This window comes from Dipteris shenzhenensis, chromosome 27 (assembly GCF_047967505.1).
Source record: "Dipteris shenzhenensis isolate YYH24624 ecotype China chromosome 27, Dip_SZ_1.0, whole genome shotgun sequence".
NCBI classification, from domain to species: Eukaryota; Viridiplantae; Streptophyta; class Polypodiopsida; order Gleicheniales; family Dipteridaceae; genus Dipteris; species Dipteris shenzhenensis.
The window spans coordinates 4,866,401-4,882,372 of NC_141622.1; the positions used below are offsets into that span (position 1 = coordinate 4,866,401).

At 41.3% G+C, this 15,972-nt stretch overlaps 1 protein-coding gene across 1 annotated transcript; it reads right to left on the reverse strand.

Moving 5' to 3' along the window:
- Window positions 1-12,719: 12,719 nt before the first annotated feature.
- On the reverse strand, window positions 12,720-14,066 carry LOC147883768 (NAC domain-containing protein 72-like). Its single transcript, XM_087398344.1, has 3 exons — window positions 13,791-14,066; window positions 13,376-13,662; window positions 12,720-13,278 (listed from the first exon to the last, which is right to left on the reverse strand). Exons 1-3 carry the CDS (start codon window positions 13,984-13,986, stop codon window positions 12,745-12,747), a joined length of 1,017 nt encoding a protein of 338 aa, XP_087254470.1. The 5' UTR covers window positions 13,987-14,066; the 3' UTR covers window positions 12,720-12,744.
- Window positions 14,067-15,972: the final 1,906 nt, after the last annotated feature.

The following is a 15,972-nucleotide window of genomic DNA, read 5'->3' on the forward strand; positions in this document are numbered from 1 at the left end:
TCGATTTGCAAGATGGAAAGTGTCGAAAGCATCATCCGTGCTGAAAGTATTCCAACATGGAATGACATCCCCCGCTACTGACAACGCATTGGGGAGGAGAATCGCCATGATATTGCATGTACTATCTGTGCTTTGACCATCTACTTGAGAGCACTTCCCATGGTACAGCTCCTCCAGGGACTCTAATAACCAATTGAATCCAGCGCATTCTCGCTCACTCTTTATCGCATTTCCTACCTCGAATGGATCGCATACGAGGACCCACCATTGTGGCAGAATGTGGTCAATGGATGTCTCCACATGCGTAGGCATCAGGCCTGCAACATCAAGCTAGCTCTCTCAATCCTCCTCACCTGCAGCTGTGTTTAGGAAACACACTGTTAACAGTGCTTCAGTAACTAATTATTGATTTGCACGAATTTTTTCGCATGCAAACCGTACTTATGCATGTATTTTGTTGCCTTCAAACCATACAAGTGGATGGCTCATGCTCTCTTTGTAGCCCCTTCTCATTCTCTTTGCGTCCACCTGATGCTTCTATGTCTTCAATTGTGTCTATGGTAGCTCATGAGAATTCCTTTTTAGAATCTAGTTGTTACAAGCATTAACAAATAGAGGATTATGGTACTTGCTTGTAGTTGTCTACAAGCATTAATAAACAGAAGATTATGGTACTTGCCTATTGGGATTGGATAAGTGGATTCAGTTTTACCAATGCCTACACTGGTGATTTCAGGGGCGATTGATATCAGTCCCATTGCACTACCAGAGGTCATCAATTCATGTAGCATCTGAATTGTTGAGTCTAGCTACTCTACCACATCAAGCCCAACCTTGGTTCTTTGCAAGACATCACTCACAACAAAAACACAAGAATAAAGGTTGCATTGAAAGAGCATACCGAGAGAGAGAGAGAGAGAGAGAGAGAGAGAGAGAGAGAGAGAGTGGGGGGGAACACACACAGAGAGTGTGTGTGAAGAGAGAGAGAGAAAGCCGAAACATAGAGAGAGAGTGTGTGTGTGAAGAGAGAGAGAGAGAGAGAGAGAGGGGCAGGGGGGAGAGCGGGAGAGAGAGTGTGTGAAAAGCTAAATTTTATGTGCTTTAAAAAAAATAACTAATGAGAGAGGAAGAGAGAGAGTGTGTGTGTGAGCGAGAGACTTACTTGGAGTCCTTTGTAATATGCAAGGGGGGGGGGACAACAAAAAGCAAGGGGGTTTAGAAAAGAAAAAATCCCCAAAAGTATGCTAAGAGGAGGGTGCTTTTTTTTTGTTTTGTTTTGGTGGGTGTCGCGAGGAGGGCGCCGACACCCTCCTCTTGGCACACTTTTGGGATTTTTTCCTTTCTAAACCCCCTTGCTTTTTGTTTTCGTCCCTTGTTTTTTGTTGCTTTTCTAAACAATCCCCCCCCCCCTCTCTCTCTCTCTCTCTCTCTCTCTCTCTCTCTCTCTCTCTCTCTCTCTACACGCTCTCTCTCTTATTTTCCCTCTCTCTCTCTCTCTCTCTCTCTCTTCTCTCTCTCTCTCTCTCTTTGTTCTCCTTCTCTCTCTCTCTCTCTCTCTCTCTCTCTCTCTCTCTCTCTCTCTCTCTCTCTCTCTCTCTCTCTCTCTCTCTCTCCCTCCCTTGCCCTCTCTCTCTCCCCCCCCCCCCCCTCTCTCTCTCTCTCTCTCTCTCTCTCTCTCTCTCTCTCTCCCCCCCTTTCTCCCCCCCCTCTCTTTCTCTCTCTCTCTCTCTCTCTCTCTCTCTCTCTCTCTCTCTCTCTCTCTCTCTCTCTCTCTCCCCCACAGCATGACTGCCTCTTTTCTCTGTGTTTGCCTAGCCTACTACAAGATTCGGGGACGCTACCACTGTCTCTACCTAGAGGGGAGTGGTTTCGGCCCTTTGTCACTCACGACTGATCCATTTCCATGACCAGGTCTATATCGAGCTTTATCTAATGGAGATGCGACGACACAGGGAGACACTTCTATGATAGATCAAAGAGTAGCAGGGGATGGTTAGGCCACTACAGGACATAGAGTGTGACCGAGCACAGCGGTATGTCATAGAATTCTATACATTTGAGTCAGCCCCTGGATAGAATGGAGTGGAGGAAGAGGAGCTAGCTGATATTAGAGCAGCAGTCTGGATGAGCAACTAGCACAGTACCATTGGGAGAGGGTGCAGAGGCCACATGTGCGACAAAGAGCCCTCAGACTACACTCTATTGAGGTCCAACCTATCACAGCTTTCCCCAGGGGAGACCGAAAGAGACAAGGGTCACTCTAGACATAGGCCAGAGAGTCCACAGAGCGAGGAGACCATGTCCCCCACCACAACGTGAGATAGCTCGATAGACGTAGATTCGAGACATCTTCACAGCCCACCAAAGAGCCATCACTACACCAGGCTTCGATTTCGTCCCAGTGCCTAGATAGATTGATTGATATGGTCCACTCTATAGCCATAGTTGACTTTGTCTTTGTCTATGGCAAAAGGGAAAGGTAGGTAGAAGGTTAAGGAAGGATGGTGAACATTGGTCAAGGCAAAGGGGTAGGCAGATGGGGAGAAGTTGGCAAGAGTTGAAGGGGAGGGCTAGATCTACAAAGAGGAGAGTTTGAGTCAGTGGTGTAGCTGCATGGAAGGGGTGAGATAGAAGGGCAAGGAGTAGGAGGGGTGAGGTAGAAGGGCAAGGAGAGAGGCAAGGGGACTCGAGAGGGGTAAAGGGAAGGGAGGGCATTGAGATGGGCATGAGGCAAGGGGAAGGAAAGGGGAGAGGGGAAAGGAGGGCTTAGAGGGGCAAGGGGAAAAGGAGGGTTGAGAGGGGTTGCACACATCATGGCAAAGGGGAAAGGTAGGTAGAAGGTTAAGGAAGGATTTTGAACATTGGTCAAGGCAAAGGGGTAGGCAGATGGGCGAGAGTTGACGGGGAGGGCTAGATCTACAAAGGAGAGAGTTTGAGTCAGTGGTGTAGCTACATGGAAGGATAAGAGTTAGGAAAGACGAGCAAGCGTTGGGCAAGGGTAAGGGGCAAGTAGATGGGGAGAGGTCTTGCAAGAATTGTAGGGGAGGGCAAGAGCTATAAGGGGGAAGGGGGAGGGAGAAAGATTAAGGGGCATTAAAAGATGTAAGGGGAAAGGAGGAGGCAACATAAAGAAGAGGAGAGTAGACGATTATCCAAGCACGATGATGAGAAGGGGGTTTGTTTTTCATAGGGGGAGGAGAGGTACTAGTGTAGATTTATGAAAATCATTCATGGGGGGAAGACTAATCAACTAGAATTTTGATTTTTGCATTGAAGGGGTGACCTAACTAGACATTTGTATACCTTTTAGTGAATTTTCAAATCAAATCCCAATGAAGCCCTATGAGTGCCTTTACTAGGGAAAAATAAATTTTAATAATAATACTTTGTGTGTGTGTGTGTGTGTGTGTGTGAGAGAGAGAGAGAGAGAGAGAGAGAGATTGACCAAAAGATTCTTGATATCCAAAAGCTAGCTTCTTTAGCCACTTATGTAATGGCATTTGCCTTTGTGGCTCTAGAGGCTTGTATCTTTGTCCTTGTCTTCTTTATCTTCAATGGACATTTCATCCACCTTAAGGGCTTGTAGGTTTGCTACTGATGGTGTGTGTTGGATAGAGATTTCTAGGTTTTCTAGGAAGGACACATCGTCCTACAATTAATGAGTCTACCTTGGAAATGCAACATCTCAACTCATCACAACCTTCCATTTTATAGGATCATAGAGGTGGTAAGCCTTTGCCTCCTATATCCTAGGAAGATATTGTGTTGGCTAAGTAAGCTTCTTGAGAGGTCATCCCCTTCATCTCTTAGGTGTGCTTTGGTTGCGGATGCTACGGTGTTACATGATTTTGACCTAAAAGTATATGGCCATTTTGTAGATGACATGATATTTGCATTCTACTACTCAAGATTCTCTATCCTCTATTCCAACTTTTGGGAAAAAGACTTCTATTAAGTATGAACAAAACTCATAGAGAAAGCTCAAGGTAGAAATACAACATGCAAGCATGAAAAGAAACAAGCTAGAAGGGGCCAAAAACCCCTCCTCAGGGTGAACAAGAAAGAAATGAAGGCTGAGGTTGATAGTGTCATCTCAACCCTACTATGAACTCTGAGGAAAAAGGGGATCCCCTTCATTCCCTAAAAAATTACACCAATTTGAAGTGGAAGATTATGCAAGTACTTATTTCATCACAGTTTTACTCTCAAAGAAGGACATTCAATAGCCTATTTTATTGTTTGTTGTAGACACAAAATTGGATTATTCAATTTATGACAAGAACTGTATGCATGGTCCAATATCTCAAGCATTAGGGAAACTATTTGCTAGGTATATAAATTATTATTCACACTAATCATCAACCTCCTTAGTTGTTACTGGGCTCAATTCACAACTCAAACATGTCGTTAAGGTCTCTTTCTTGCAACAAGCTCATTGAATCCATGCCTGACAGGCATAACAAGTAAGCTACATTTTTGCAAACCCCTTATAGCTCCATGATTTTAGTCTATCAGCTCCTAAGTCTTGCCTTTGGTGAATGTCCAAATCTATATGTAGTTGATAAGGATTTTTCACATATTAAGTGGTTAGTTCAATCCAATAGTATGCCATGTGGATCCTTTGTCTCAATCAAGCAGTTATATTTTATACAAGTTAGATAAAATATGGCCATAATTGAGGCTCCAGTTAATCAAATGGTGGGAACATTTCAAGTTTTTAATATCTTCCTACGTTTAGAAAGTCATTTTTGTTGGCTGCACATGAGATATGATGTGGAAACATAACACAAAGATGTGGAGCATGCCAACAAAACATGAACACGAAGATTGCTCATGGCTTGTGGCATCCTTTGCTAGTTCCTTCAAGGTGATGGGAGCACGTGGACTTCCTCTATGTCTTTCTAGCAACCAAATAGGCCATGAACACATGTAGTTTTTCTAAATAGAATGAAACTTTTTAAGCACTCCAACAAGTAGTGCAAGTAACCCAACTTTTGTCAAAACAAGTGTTGGACCTTTATGGCCTTCCTTCATCCATAGTCTTATAGAGATTCCATACTCTTGTACACATTTTGGAACCCCTTACAAAATTTAATAAACACCTCGTTGATAGCCTAGGATCCACTTCTTCATGGCCACATAGGGGTGTTGAAATGGTCTCACTCATTAGATATATTTCCAATGCAACCTCAAAACTTGGGATGATAATTTACCCTATAGGTAGCATGCATACAATAGGATACCTCATTTAATTCATAGGGAAGAGTCCATTTGAAGCTTGGTATTACTATTTAACCCATATATAATATGCATACACTAGGTACCTCATTCTTTCATAAGGCAGATTCTGCTTGAAATTTGTCATGGATATCATTTGGTTAACCCTACCTATATAGGGATTTGGATTTGTAGGCTCTTCAGCTCAAAGACTCATTATCTAAAGAATCACATTATATTATCAAGATAGAGACCTTTTCAAAAGCATCTCCAAAATCATCAGCTTGTGCATGATATCATGGAGCAAGTTTAAGCCAAGTACAAGCATGAAGGTGATAAACCCTATAGGGAACATGTGTATTATAATGTGGGTGGTATGGCTTATTTGAATTTTCCAAAAGATAGATTGAAGGATAATCCGAATGTGAAGATTCAATCCTTGAGATATGGTCCCTTCCAATTTATCAAACAATATTACAATAATTCTAATATAGTACCTAGTCCCCATGTTGTCCTTCACTTCTCTTTGATGATCTATCTGATAACTAGCCCTATCTTACCAATTATTTTCTACTTATCAATGAACCTCCCAAAGGATTAAACTATAGAAATGAAGACCAAGGCTCAAGAAGGGGCTATCAACATCTATTTTTTTTTGGCATAAAAGAGCACGCTCCATCCAAGGCCATCTAGCTAGGTATTGAGCCATCTACCCCAAATTTTCACATTTGGTTGAGGTTGTTGAAAGCCTCAAGATAAAGAGGGGTGGTAATGATGTGGATTCATGATGGGTCCATCATTTGATCGTACATTGGGTTAATAAGGTCAATTAGACCACCTTTAAGTAAGGCATTATGCCATTTTCTATCTATGTTTGTTGTCATTTTGCCCCTTAGGTTACAAAGGCTTGGAGCCTATATTGTGCAACTAAGTTGGATTATTAGTAGGACATAATGCTATAGTATTCTATATTGATGAATTAGCAACGTCCAAATATGGTTGAATCATTATTTGTTGACTTGGTTCAACTATGATAAGGCAACCACAGTTAGAAGGGTTGATTATATGGCTATAAACAAAACAACGGGTTGTCTTGTAATGAAGTATTTGCCAAGTTTCCATCATGGTGAATCTAATCTTTTCACCATTATGGAAGGTATGCACAAATTATATTTTTTATAATAGGATGGCTTCCTTGATTACTTCATCTACATAACATTGCAAGCTTTCCCAATTTGAGAGATAGTTTGTTGATTATAGGTGATCATTGAGTCATGTACATGAGTTTGTTCAATTAATATGTTTCACATTGTGGACTTCTAGCCTGGTACTAAGGGTTTCCTTCCATCCTTTCCCTTTCTATGAGACATAGGCCTTTATTCTTGATTAGCTCTTACATTCTTATTGTGAGTGAGTGTTTGAGTTGAGGTGTGCATCAAGATGAACCATATTGCTAGGCATTTATCCTTTATCCTTTACCACCACGAGAGAGTACTTGAGGTGTATTCGATATGACCTGTATCCAATTGGTTTGGAGTTTGGCTTTAGTAGGTTCTATGATAATACATATCAATGGGGATCCCCCTTTAGTTCTTTATAGTCCAAGGCAACAATTCCACAAGTTCTTCTAACAAGGCTACACCTTTTGCATCAATTGAGCACCCAAGCTCACCAGCCTTGAGTGCCCACATTAATATCTTGGATAGGTGTAGTCGTGATGTTGCACTAGAGGATCCATGATTCAGTATCTCTATGCATATACTGGTATTTCAAGTAGCTTCACTTCCTCAAGGGCCAATGCTTTCTTGATATTCAATGACCTTGATTGGTACAATATCCACCATGTTTACTCCTTAACAATCAATGGGATCAAATCCTTTTTGAGAAGGGTTTCCTTAACACCTTGCATGTATTGAAATTGATAATATGCATACCAAAACATTGCCTCGCCATGTAAGGTGGTTGGAAAGTTTTCCATCTTATCAGCTTCCAATTCTTGTATCATAGTACGATCAACTACGTTGAATTTAGGGATAAGGCCAAATTGGATCCTTGGAAAATCTAACTAAAAATTCCTTCAATGTTCCTAGCCCTAATGTGTGGCATGTCTTGTGTTGCTTGACTTAATTGTGGTAGTTGAACTATAGGTGTACAAACATTAGCCATGCCCTTTTGCTTCCACATCAACTCCTTGCTATGGTTTTAGGACCTCTTTGTAAGTTCTTTCCACACACCAGATGATTCACATACCCATAAACTGATATTCTTAGAACAATGTCTCTTCCTCTTAATGTGCCTTGCTTCATCATATTAACACTTCTAGATGTTGTCTAGAATATGGGATTTAGAAAATGTCTTTTTTTTTTGCGGATTAGATAATGTTTTTGTGTTTCGATTGGGTCTAGAATTAATGCTTGGGCTCAAAAGGCTTATGTATTTCCTTGGACAACTTCTACTTTTGAGTTGTTTCTCAGTTACTACAACTTGTTAGCCACCCCTTCTAGAACTTTCAAATATTTTTGATGGTAATATTTGGACTTCTAAATGCTTGGTCTAATGAGGCTATAACTAACACAATTAAAATGGCAATGGTATGACTCCCTAGGCTTAGAATTTTAGAGGGAGAAGGAGGAGCAAGCAGTAGCAGTATGGGGAGGAGAAGTAGCTATAAGAAAGAGGAAGGAGGAGTAGGTCTACGGAGGAAAAAGCACCAAGGGGAAGAGATCAACAGGATGAGGCTAAAGAGGAAAAATAACCAAGGGGAAGAGAAGAGAATGAGGTAGAGGAGGAAAAAGCACAAGGGGGAAGAGAGGAGGATGACACAGAGGAGCATACAGGTGGAGGAGGAGGAGGAGGAGGAGGAGGAGGAGTAGGAGGAGGCTAGTGTAGAAGGGAGGAGGAGGAGGCATTTGGGAAGATAGAGAAGAGAGGAAAGGAAGAAAAAATGGTAGAAGGGGGGAGCGGTTCAAATTTTGAATTTTAAAATTTGAAAGAGGTGGGCCCCTCCCTTGTGATGTGTAAAGGTGATAGATGGTGGGTTCAATTGTGGGATTAACCCACCTAGATAAAGGGTTAGGCATCCTTGGGACCCTACTATAGGGCTTGCATTAGTCCCTAAACCATTTCCTAATTCATTACTTATGAGGCCCTTTTGAAACCCCATTTCTTCCCTAATGCTTTTTTGGTAGTGCTTGATCCAGCCCACTGCCTAGACAAGGACACTTTTGACATCTCAAAGGCCAACTCCTATGACTACTTTGGCATTGGAGGATGTCATAATGCAGAGACCCAAAGGTAGCTATGCATAGAGTGCCCTGACTCTGTGCACTTTAAAATAGTTGAGTGTAAGATGTACGTTGGTCATACAAAGGAAGAAGCTACCCTTCTTGCTTTGGTTCTATAACAATAATAACGGGTAAGGCATGTTTTTCATCTAAGGATAAGAATTTTTTCATAATGAATACCTTGATTTTATGTGAAATGATGATAGGTTTAGAATTCAAGATCCAGTGTTGGAAGGAGACAGGCCTACTTTTTTATGAGACAATGAGTTCAGATACTATGAGGAGATATGATTGATTTTTTAAGCTTGCATTTAGATCTTGTCCAATTTGGGGTCTACAAGAAGAATTTTTTGTATGTGGGAGAAAAGAGAAATAACAAGTCATAATCAACTTAAGGCAAAGCATGATCCAAACATCCTCTTAAAAGAGAAGATAAAAAATCTGATGTTGCCTTAAGGGCCCTCTTTGAAGAAATCAAGATCACATATTGGATATCAATGCAAGGAATCAAGGTTATACATTCGTATTGACTTGGGTGAAGGCTCTTAAGCTTTGATGAGATGTCTTAGTATTTTGAAGAGCAAGCTCTTGTAATCTTTCCAATAGATAATTTTGTCTTTGTGTGTTTTTTCTTATCATTGTATGAGATGTAAGGAAATAATTCTAGGTATCCCTTTGTTATGTAGTCATAAGGCATATATGAGAATGCAAGGGTGGATGATGGTGAGGCTCAATGTGTAGTTGTGGGACCTGATGATTCCAAATTATCCCATCTCAAGTGCATATGAGTGTTTGAAGCCATATTTTATAGCATCACAATTTATAAGTACGACATTAAATGTTTCATTTGAAAGGACTATATAATTAAAACAAAGTATTGTCTAGATTTTGTTCATTTTTTATACAGAAAACAAGAGCAAAACCTTGCACCTTGGATTCACCTATCATATGCGATTTTCTAGCTTGCATCAAAGGTGCAAGAGTCATCTTATACAAACAAGTAAATGAGAAGTTTTAGCCCTCTCTCTAATCCTTTAAGGGTGAATTATTATATTATATATTACTATGAAATGAGGAATTTTTCTACAAACATCCCTAAAAAATATTACAAATCAGCTATACTAGATACTCCTTACAACTTCAGATTAAAGAGAGGTCATGTCAATGATATCTTTCTAGGTCATAAGCAAACATCTCTAAAAAATATTACAAGCATGCTATAGCAGATACTCCTTACAACTTCATATTAAAGAGAAGTCAAGTCAATGATATGGCTCTGGGTCATAAGCAAATAGATGCCATGGTGTGTTATCCTTCAAAGCATGCAACTTGGCTCCTTACATTGGAGCTTCATCACTTTTTATTCCACAATAGGCATCAACTATGATTAGAGCATTAATGGACCCCAACACATGCAGAAGAGAGCATGATCTAGTAAGTTTATTGTAACTTTGTCTATTATAATGTATGTTAGATGTTGTTGCAACACCTTTAGATATATTATAGTCATTGTTTTATAAAGCCAAATTTGAAGCATGGTATTGGCAATAAATTGATTCATGATTTATAATTATAGATGATCAGTGTCAATTACTTATCCAAAGTGTAAAACAATTTTGTGTTCTTCTAGAGGGAATGTAAATAATGTTTCCCATTTTCTAGCAGTGACATGCAAGCTACATATGTGATGCAAAGAATATTAATCCATCACCAATCCGTACCTAAGCCTCAATGTCTAATCAATGAGCTTTAGAGATTTTTAAAGTTTAAGTTGATTGGGTTTACGATTTTTTGTTGGGATAGAATTAACCACATCGACTGTGCTCTAAAGAAAGATAGACGATGTGTGGTAGGCAACAAGGATCCATTACAAGCGTCATTCAACTTGCAATGGGGTGTGCTATAAATGACCTATTTGACGATGCTGACCAGGAGGTGGGAGCAAAGTTTAGCTCAGAGAGTGATACACTATAGCTCGCTTTCAGAGAGCCCTAGCCTTCCTACAAAGATGAAGAATCTAAGCTAGTAGTTCTAAAAGAGGAGATAGAGCCTAAAGTGGTAATTCCCCCAACTAATGGGCAACAAGATGGAGTGCATATTGGGAAGCATGCAAATGATGAGCAACTTCTAGATGTTTAGACTTGGTTAATATGATTTTTCCTTATTGTGTTTCAAAAGAAAAGTTTCATTGATTATCCAAATTCAACATTGTCTTTTTTTTCTTCATATGTGCATATATACTTTCTCATGATACTCATAAGTGGAGCAAAGAGATGAGTATCATCAATGCAATTGCATGACCTATTGAAGCTTATATTTAAATTAAAATGTGCAATTTTAAAAGGGTAAACTAAAGAAATATACCTACTACGTCTCACCTTTATGTATATAATTCAATTTGTATGAAGGAAAATAGATGAAAGTAGTGGGCTGCAAATTCAATGCAAGTCAACCTAGGGATATCTAATGCTTCTCATTTTAAGAGATTCTCCCTTTGAAAGGATTTATATATTGGCTTTTTGAGTATTTGCTAACACTCTATGAATTAAAGTGTTTCCCCTAGCTTGTACATGAATTCTATGAAAATTAGAATTGTCAAGCAACGAATCTTTGCCATCTATCCAAAATCATAAATATCAATCTATAATACACAAATATGTATCGCAAAGTGCATGCCATCAAAATTCATGGTCTCCAAACCATGAAGGCTTTTAAGATCCAATATATAAAAGCAATAGAATTTTTTAAATAAAATTACGTCATAAAAATATTTTGTGTCAAATTGTTATGTTAGTAGATAAGTACAAAATTTACCCCGAATTTTACAGTTATGATAAAATCTAGCACTGTTTGGAGGTAATCTTAAAAGTGGGTAACACACAGCAGTTCTCACTTAGGTGTTATCACAATAAGTTGCATTCATGAATCCAAGTTTGTTGTTCTGTGTGAGGGGGGGGATGTGCAATACCCCCACCAAAACAACTCTATGTGAGCATCCTTACAAATGAACAACAATCACTTCAATGGATCCAAAGGAAAGCTCAACCGAATAAGAGCATGTGTGTTTTACTTTGATCTCCTTGTCTATCTTCTAAAGAAGAGAGATTTTGACTGTGAAGTTTAAACAAACCTGGTCTCTTAAACAAGTCACTCACACATCATAACACACACAAGAAAAAGTGTAACTATTTAGGTGCACTTCCAAAAAATTGGTTGTTAGTTTGGAAAGGTAGTTAAAGTCTTAGAAGGGATGGGAGCTTGCTAGAGAGCATTTAGTGGTGTTTTTTGAGGATAAGCCATTGGCAATGATTAGTTTTCCTAAATCCAAAAAGATACAGAGGAAAGGATTGGTAGCACAATGACTACCATGGGATGATGGTAAGGCTTACTAGAAGCAGTTGGAGTCCTTGATGGTGTCATTTTTGGTTGAATCATGGAGAGTTAGTGGTTTTAGAAGAGGCATCCATTTGTATTTTGGATTCTTGGCCACTAACTACATGGTTATTTCCAGTTGGGTTGTGAATTAGTTTTCTCTTAGTGGGGAATGTGCACTGAGGAAAATATATGCTAAAGTGGTGTATAGGAAAATGTTGTTCAGCATGTCGCTAATTGCAAGGTTGAATGCCAAGTGGAATTTTTGGTGAGGTATTTATTGGTGCAGGAATAGGTTGGAAGCTATATGGAAATTGGAAGGGGTCAACAAGGTTACATTTCTGCTCTGAAGGTGTTGCACAAGTGGTTGCCGATCAGCGGTAGGCTTTCATAAATGGGTGAATGTGTTCTCAATGTGTCACCATTATGCCCACCTTGTGGGTAGGCTACAAAGAGTATTAGGCATCTCTCTTGGGAATGTTCAGTCTTAAGGGAGGATAATGAAGCTCCTATTCAAATGGTAGGGTTGATGAATAGTTTCCTTGTAAGCTCAATTGGGGGATACTGCTTGTTGGGGATCTTGAAGGCTTCATGTCAATTGTTGTTGTGTCCTAGCTGTATTAAGAGGTGATAGCTTGTTAGATCTGGTAGATTTTGCTTCATAGGAGGAAGCCACTCATCTTTTGTAGAAATCAATCGTTTTTACTCGATATTTGGCATCTTGTATAGGGGGATAGTATAAAGGGCTCGAGTGCTATTTCCAAATTAACGTCTCTTCGAAAAAAATAAAAATAAAGGGCTCGAGTGCTTATGAAAAAATAAAAATTTGCTGATCAGCATTGCAAATTTGCTTAATTTCATCCTCGGCGTTCTAAGAGATAGACCTTTGGAAGGTATTCTCCGAGGCAAAATTGAAGTACTCCCCATCTCCTAAGGCAGGAAAGGTCTCCAATCGCCCATAGGGGCTCGGCAAACCGTCATAACTGAAGAATGGTTGGCTCAGCTGGTACGTAGAGAAGGACGGCAACGAGCTGAATGTGCTTGAGTCATCTTCAACTGAATCAGGGGGAGAGTGCTGCTTCGATAATTCGTTCGATAGATGGGAAAGCGCAGGAGAGCTGCCTCCTTGGGACGATTCTTCACAGCCTCTGAAAGAAATGTGAACCCCAAAAGCTCGTTCCAAATCTGTGCCCGCAGCTACGTCCATCCCGGGCAAGATTTCACCAGGCTGGAGCAAGGACAAGTCTGAATGCCCCGAATGAACGCTGGTGAGGTCTCCAGTACCGTCGATCTCTGGAAGAGAAGCCAGAACCTCGTCCAGGCAAGATGACTCACTTCGATCTTTCGCAGCCTTCTGAGCGCTAGAGCACTTCTTGTAGATGCGGCACAGCACCCAGTCATCCAGCTGTTGAATTGCGAGTAAAATTAGCCCAGAAGCTGGAGAATACCAGATGAAGTTTTAATTCCGCACATCGAAATATACAGAGGAAATGGAAACATACCCTCAAGCTTCCCTTCCTCTTGGCGGCTCTGGCTCCAGCGTCAGCTAGCCTGTACTCGTGCATAATCCAATTGGTCTTGACGCCTTTGGGCGCTTTTCCCTTGTAGAAGACCAAGGCTTTCTTCACTCCGACCTTCTTGTTGCCACCCAGCGTACTGATGGGCTTATCCGTCCCCGTGGCCTTCCAGTAGCCAGAACCTGCTGCTCGGTTGGGTCGAAACCCGTTAGGATATTTCCTGTCCCTTGGGCTGAAGAAATACCATTCTTTTTCCCCAAAAAGAGCCTTTTCTGCAAGGCAAGAACAAAGGCCGCCATTAGAGGCGCCACCCAAGCCCGTATCGGGAGAGAGAGCTCGATCCGTGACAGTGAATACACAACCAATCAGCGGATTCAGAGAAGAAAGAAGGTGGCCTTACCGGGAAGATCCCAAGGGTCAAATTTGTAGAGCTCGACTTCGGCAATGATGGGGACGGAGAAGGGCTCGTAGGCGGCCTTCTTGCAGAGGTAATGGACGACGAGCTCCTCATCAGTGGGATAGAAGCGGAAGCCAGCGGGGAGGTGACGCTGGGAGGAAGGGACACGACTGGGATCCTTGCCCATTTCGGCTCTCATGGTGCAAACAGAAGAGGCTACACAAGAAAGTCTTTAGAGGAAGCAGAGGGTGGCCAGTGCGGGTTTTGCTTTTGGAAGACGACGAGCGGCTCGCTAAATAGCGCTGAATATAATCAATCTATTATATTATATTTTTTTGCGATGAATTGTTGAAATTACCCCGCCCACCAGTGGCGACCACGTGCCACATTTGTTCGGACATCTCGTCGTCGCCCTGTCAACCGTCAAAGCCCGCCGTCACCACCAACAGCATGATGACCTGGCGGTCCTGCAAACCCGTGGAAGTTTCGTGGGAAATGGGAACTTTAATGCTGCCAAGAAGGCATGTGGGAGCTCTTAAGCTCACGGGATTTGTGGGAAAAGGAAAGGGATTTGTGGGAAAAGGGAATTTGTGAAGCTTTTAAAGGTTGAAAACCACATGTGCTCCACATTTCCACCAAACAATATGATATTCATCATCTAGAATTGACTTTTAATACCATGTCATAAGGGCTTTAGTAACGGGTCCCGCTCCCAACACAAAAATTAGGTGTATAATATTTAGAGCGCATGCCATTTTGTCGTGTGCTTATTGGGCTACACCCACGTGGCCGACCTCAACTGGCTAGAGTGCTTGTTCTGTCATGATGACTATTTGTGGATAAGGTGTCTAAGTTGGGGTCTATTCCAAATCCACGCCTCATTCGCTCAGGGAATACCCAACGCAACATGTGGTTTCGTCTCTAGTAGTTGTACATATAAATCCATAGCGCAAGTACTGCACAAAGCTTAGTTGCGTTGTTGAAAGTGAGGATGATCTGTGTAGCGAACATCTACAACAAAGCACTAGAGAAGATAGCTTGCTTTAGCGATGCAGAGATCGTTTGACACAGCCGCCCCTGTCAAATCCATGGATAATGGTAGTGGGAATCTCGCCCGAGGTGCGGTACCATCATTCACAATGGTTGTCTATCGATATTTCAGTTCCATTTCTACATTCAAACAACTTCATCATTGCAACTCGCTTGCGTGGTTAGTCTCTATACCTCAAGCATTAAATCCGATCTATTTTCCTCGCTTTTGTGAACCCATTCGAGCGAGACATGTCACGATATGTATTTCCTGTTTGATTCCAACTTGCTTTGTCTCACGAGGTCGATTGTGCATGCATAACTGGAAAATATTGAAAAACAAGTAGTCGAGTCGTGTGTGGATGAAGTGATGTCCGTGGTGGCAGGGGCGGAAGGTGCATCTAATGCTATCGGTGCGAAGGATGGTGAGTAATATCTAGCTCCCTGTGTCTTCATGGACATGTTGAGAGGTCTGAAGGCTCATCGTTTGTACTCGCAGCTGGACTTGTCTCTTGTTTCGCTAATTGTCTGCTGGACGTATTTGTGTGCCTGTGGACCCTTCTTGGGTGAAGAGGACTCAGAGGGAGGGGCCAAGCATCTACAAAGTGCCCATGAAAAGTTTGAAGTCAGGTTTCGAAGCAGTGACTTCCCAAGCTTGCTCCAAGGGTGAGTCAGTGATTGGATATCTTTTTTGTTGTGTTGTGGTTTCGTTCGATTTGTATCAGTGCTCACAAGCTCTGCTCATGTCTTGTGGCGGCACATGCTTGATGGCATGAAAATCTTGCAAATGTTAGTGCGAAAGATCTTGCGGCACAGAGAAACGCCTACGCATTTAAAATGCAAGATAACGTTTTACATAGGGCCTCCCCTATGAAGAAATCCAGTGTAGGATCGACTATGTTGGGCTGCAAGGGCAACGATGACAACCATGAATTGTTCCCATATTCTATCAAGGATGCAAATCTTCTTGATAATTGGAGTACTTGTCGTGGACAAATACGATGATTCGTAACTAGTATAGTTCATTTTTGTCGTGAGTGTCGAGGGAGCAGTCGGGATTGTATCACGAAAGTCCTCCTGGGAAGAATTTTGGTTGGTGATGAATGTTATATGCAGCAAATATTGTTTCTATACACCGAGCACATCCGTTCTGTCT

Coding starts and splice junctions, on each gene's coding strand:
- LOC147883768 (XM_087398344.1), bottom strand. CDS start 13,986: ATGAGAGCCGAAATGGGCAAGGATCCCAGTCGTGTCCCTTCCTCCCAG. Junction 13,663..13,790: donor TGACCCTTGGGATCTTCCCG/GTAAGGCCACCT, acceptor CTTGCCTTGCAG/AAAAGGCTCTTTTTGGGGAA. Junction 13,279..13,375: donor AGAGGAAGGGAAGCTTGAGG/GTATGTTTCCAT, acceptor GCAATTCAACAG/CTGGATGACTGGGTGCTGTG.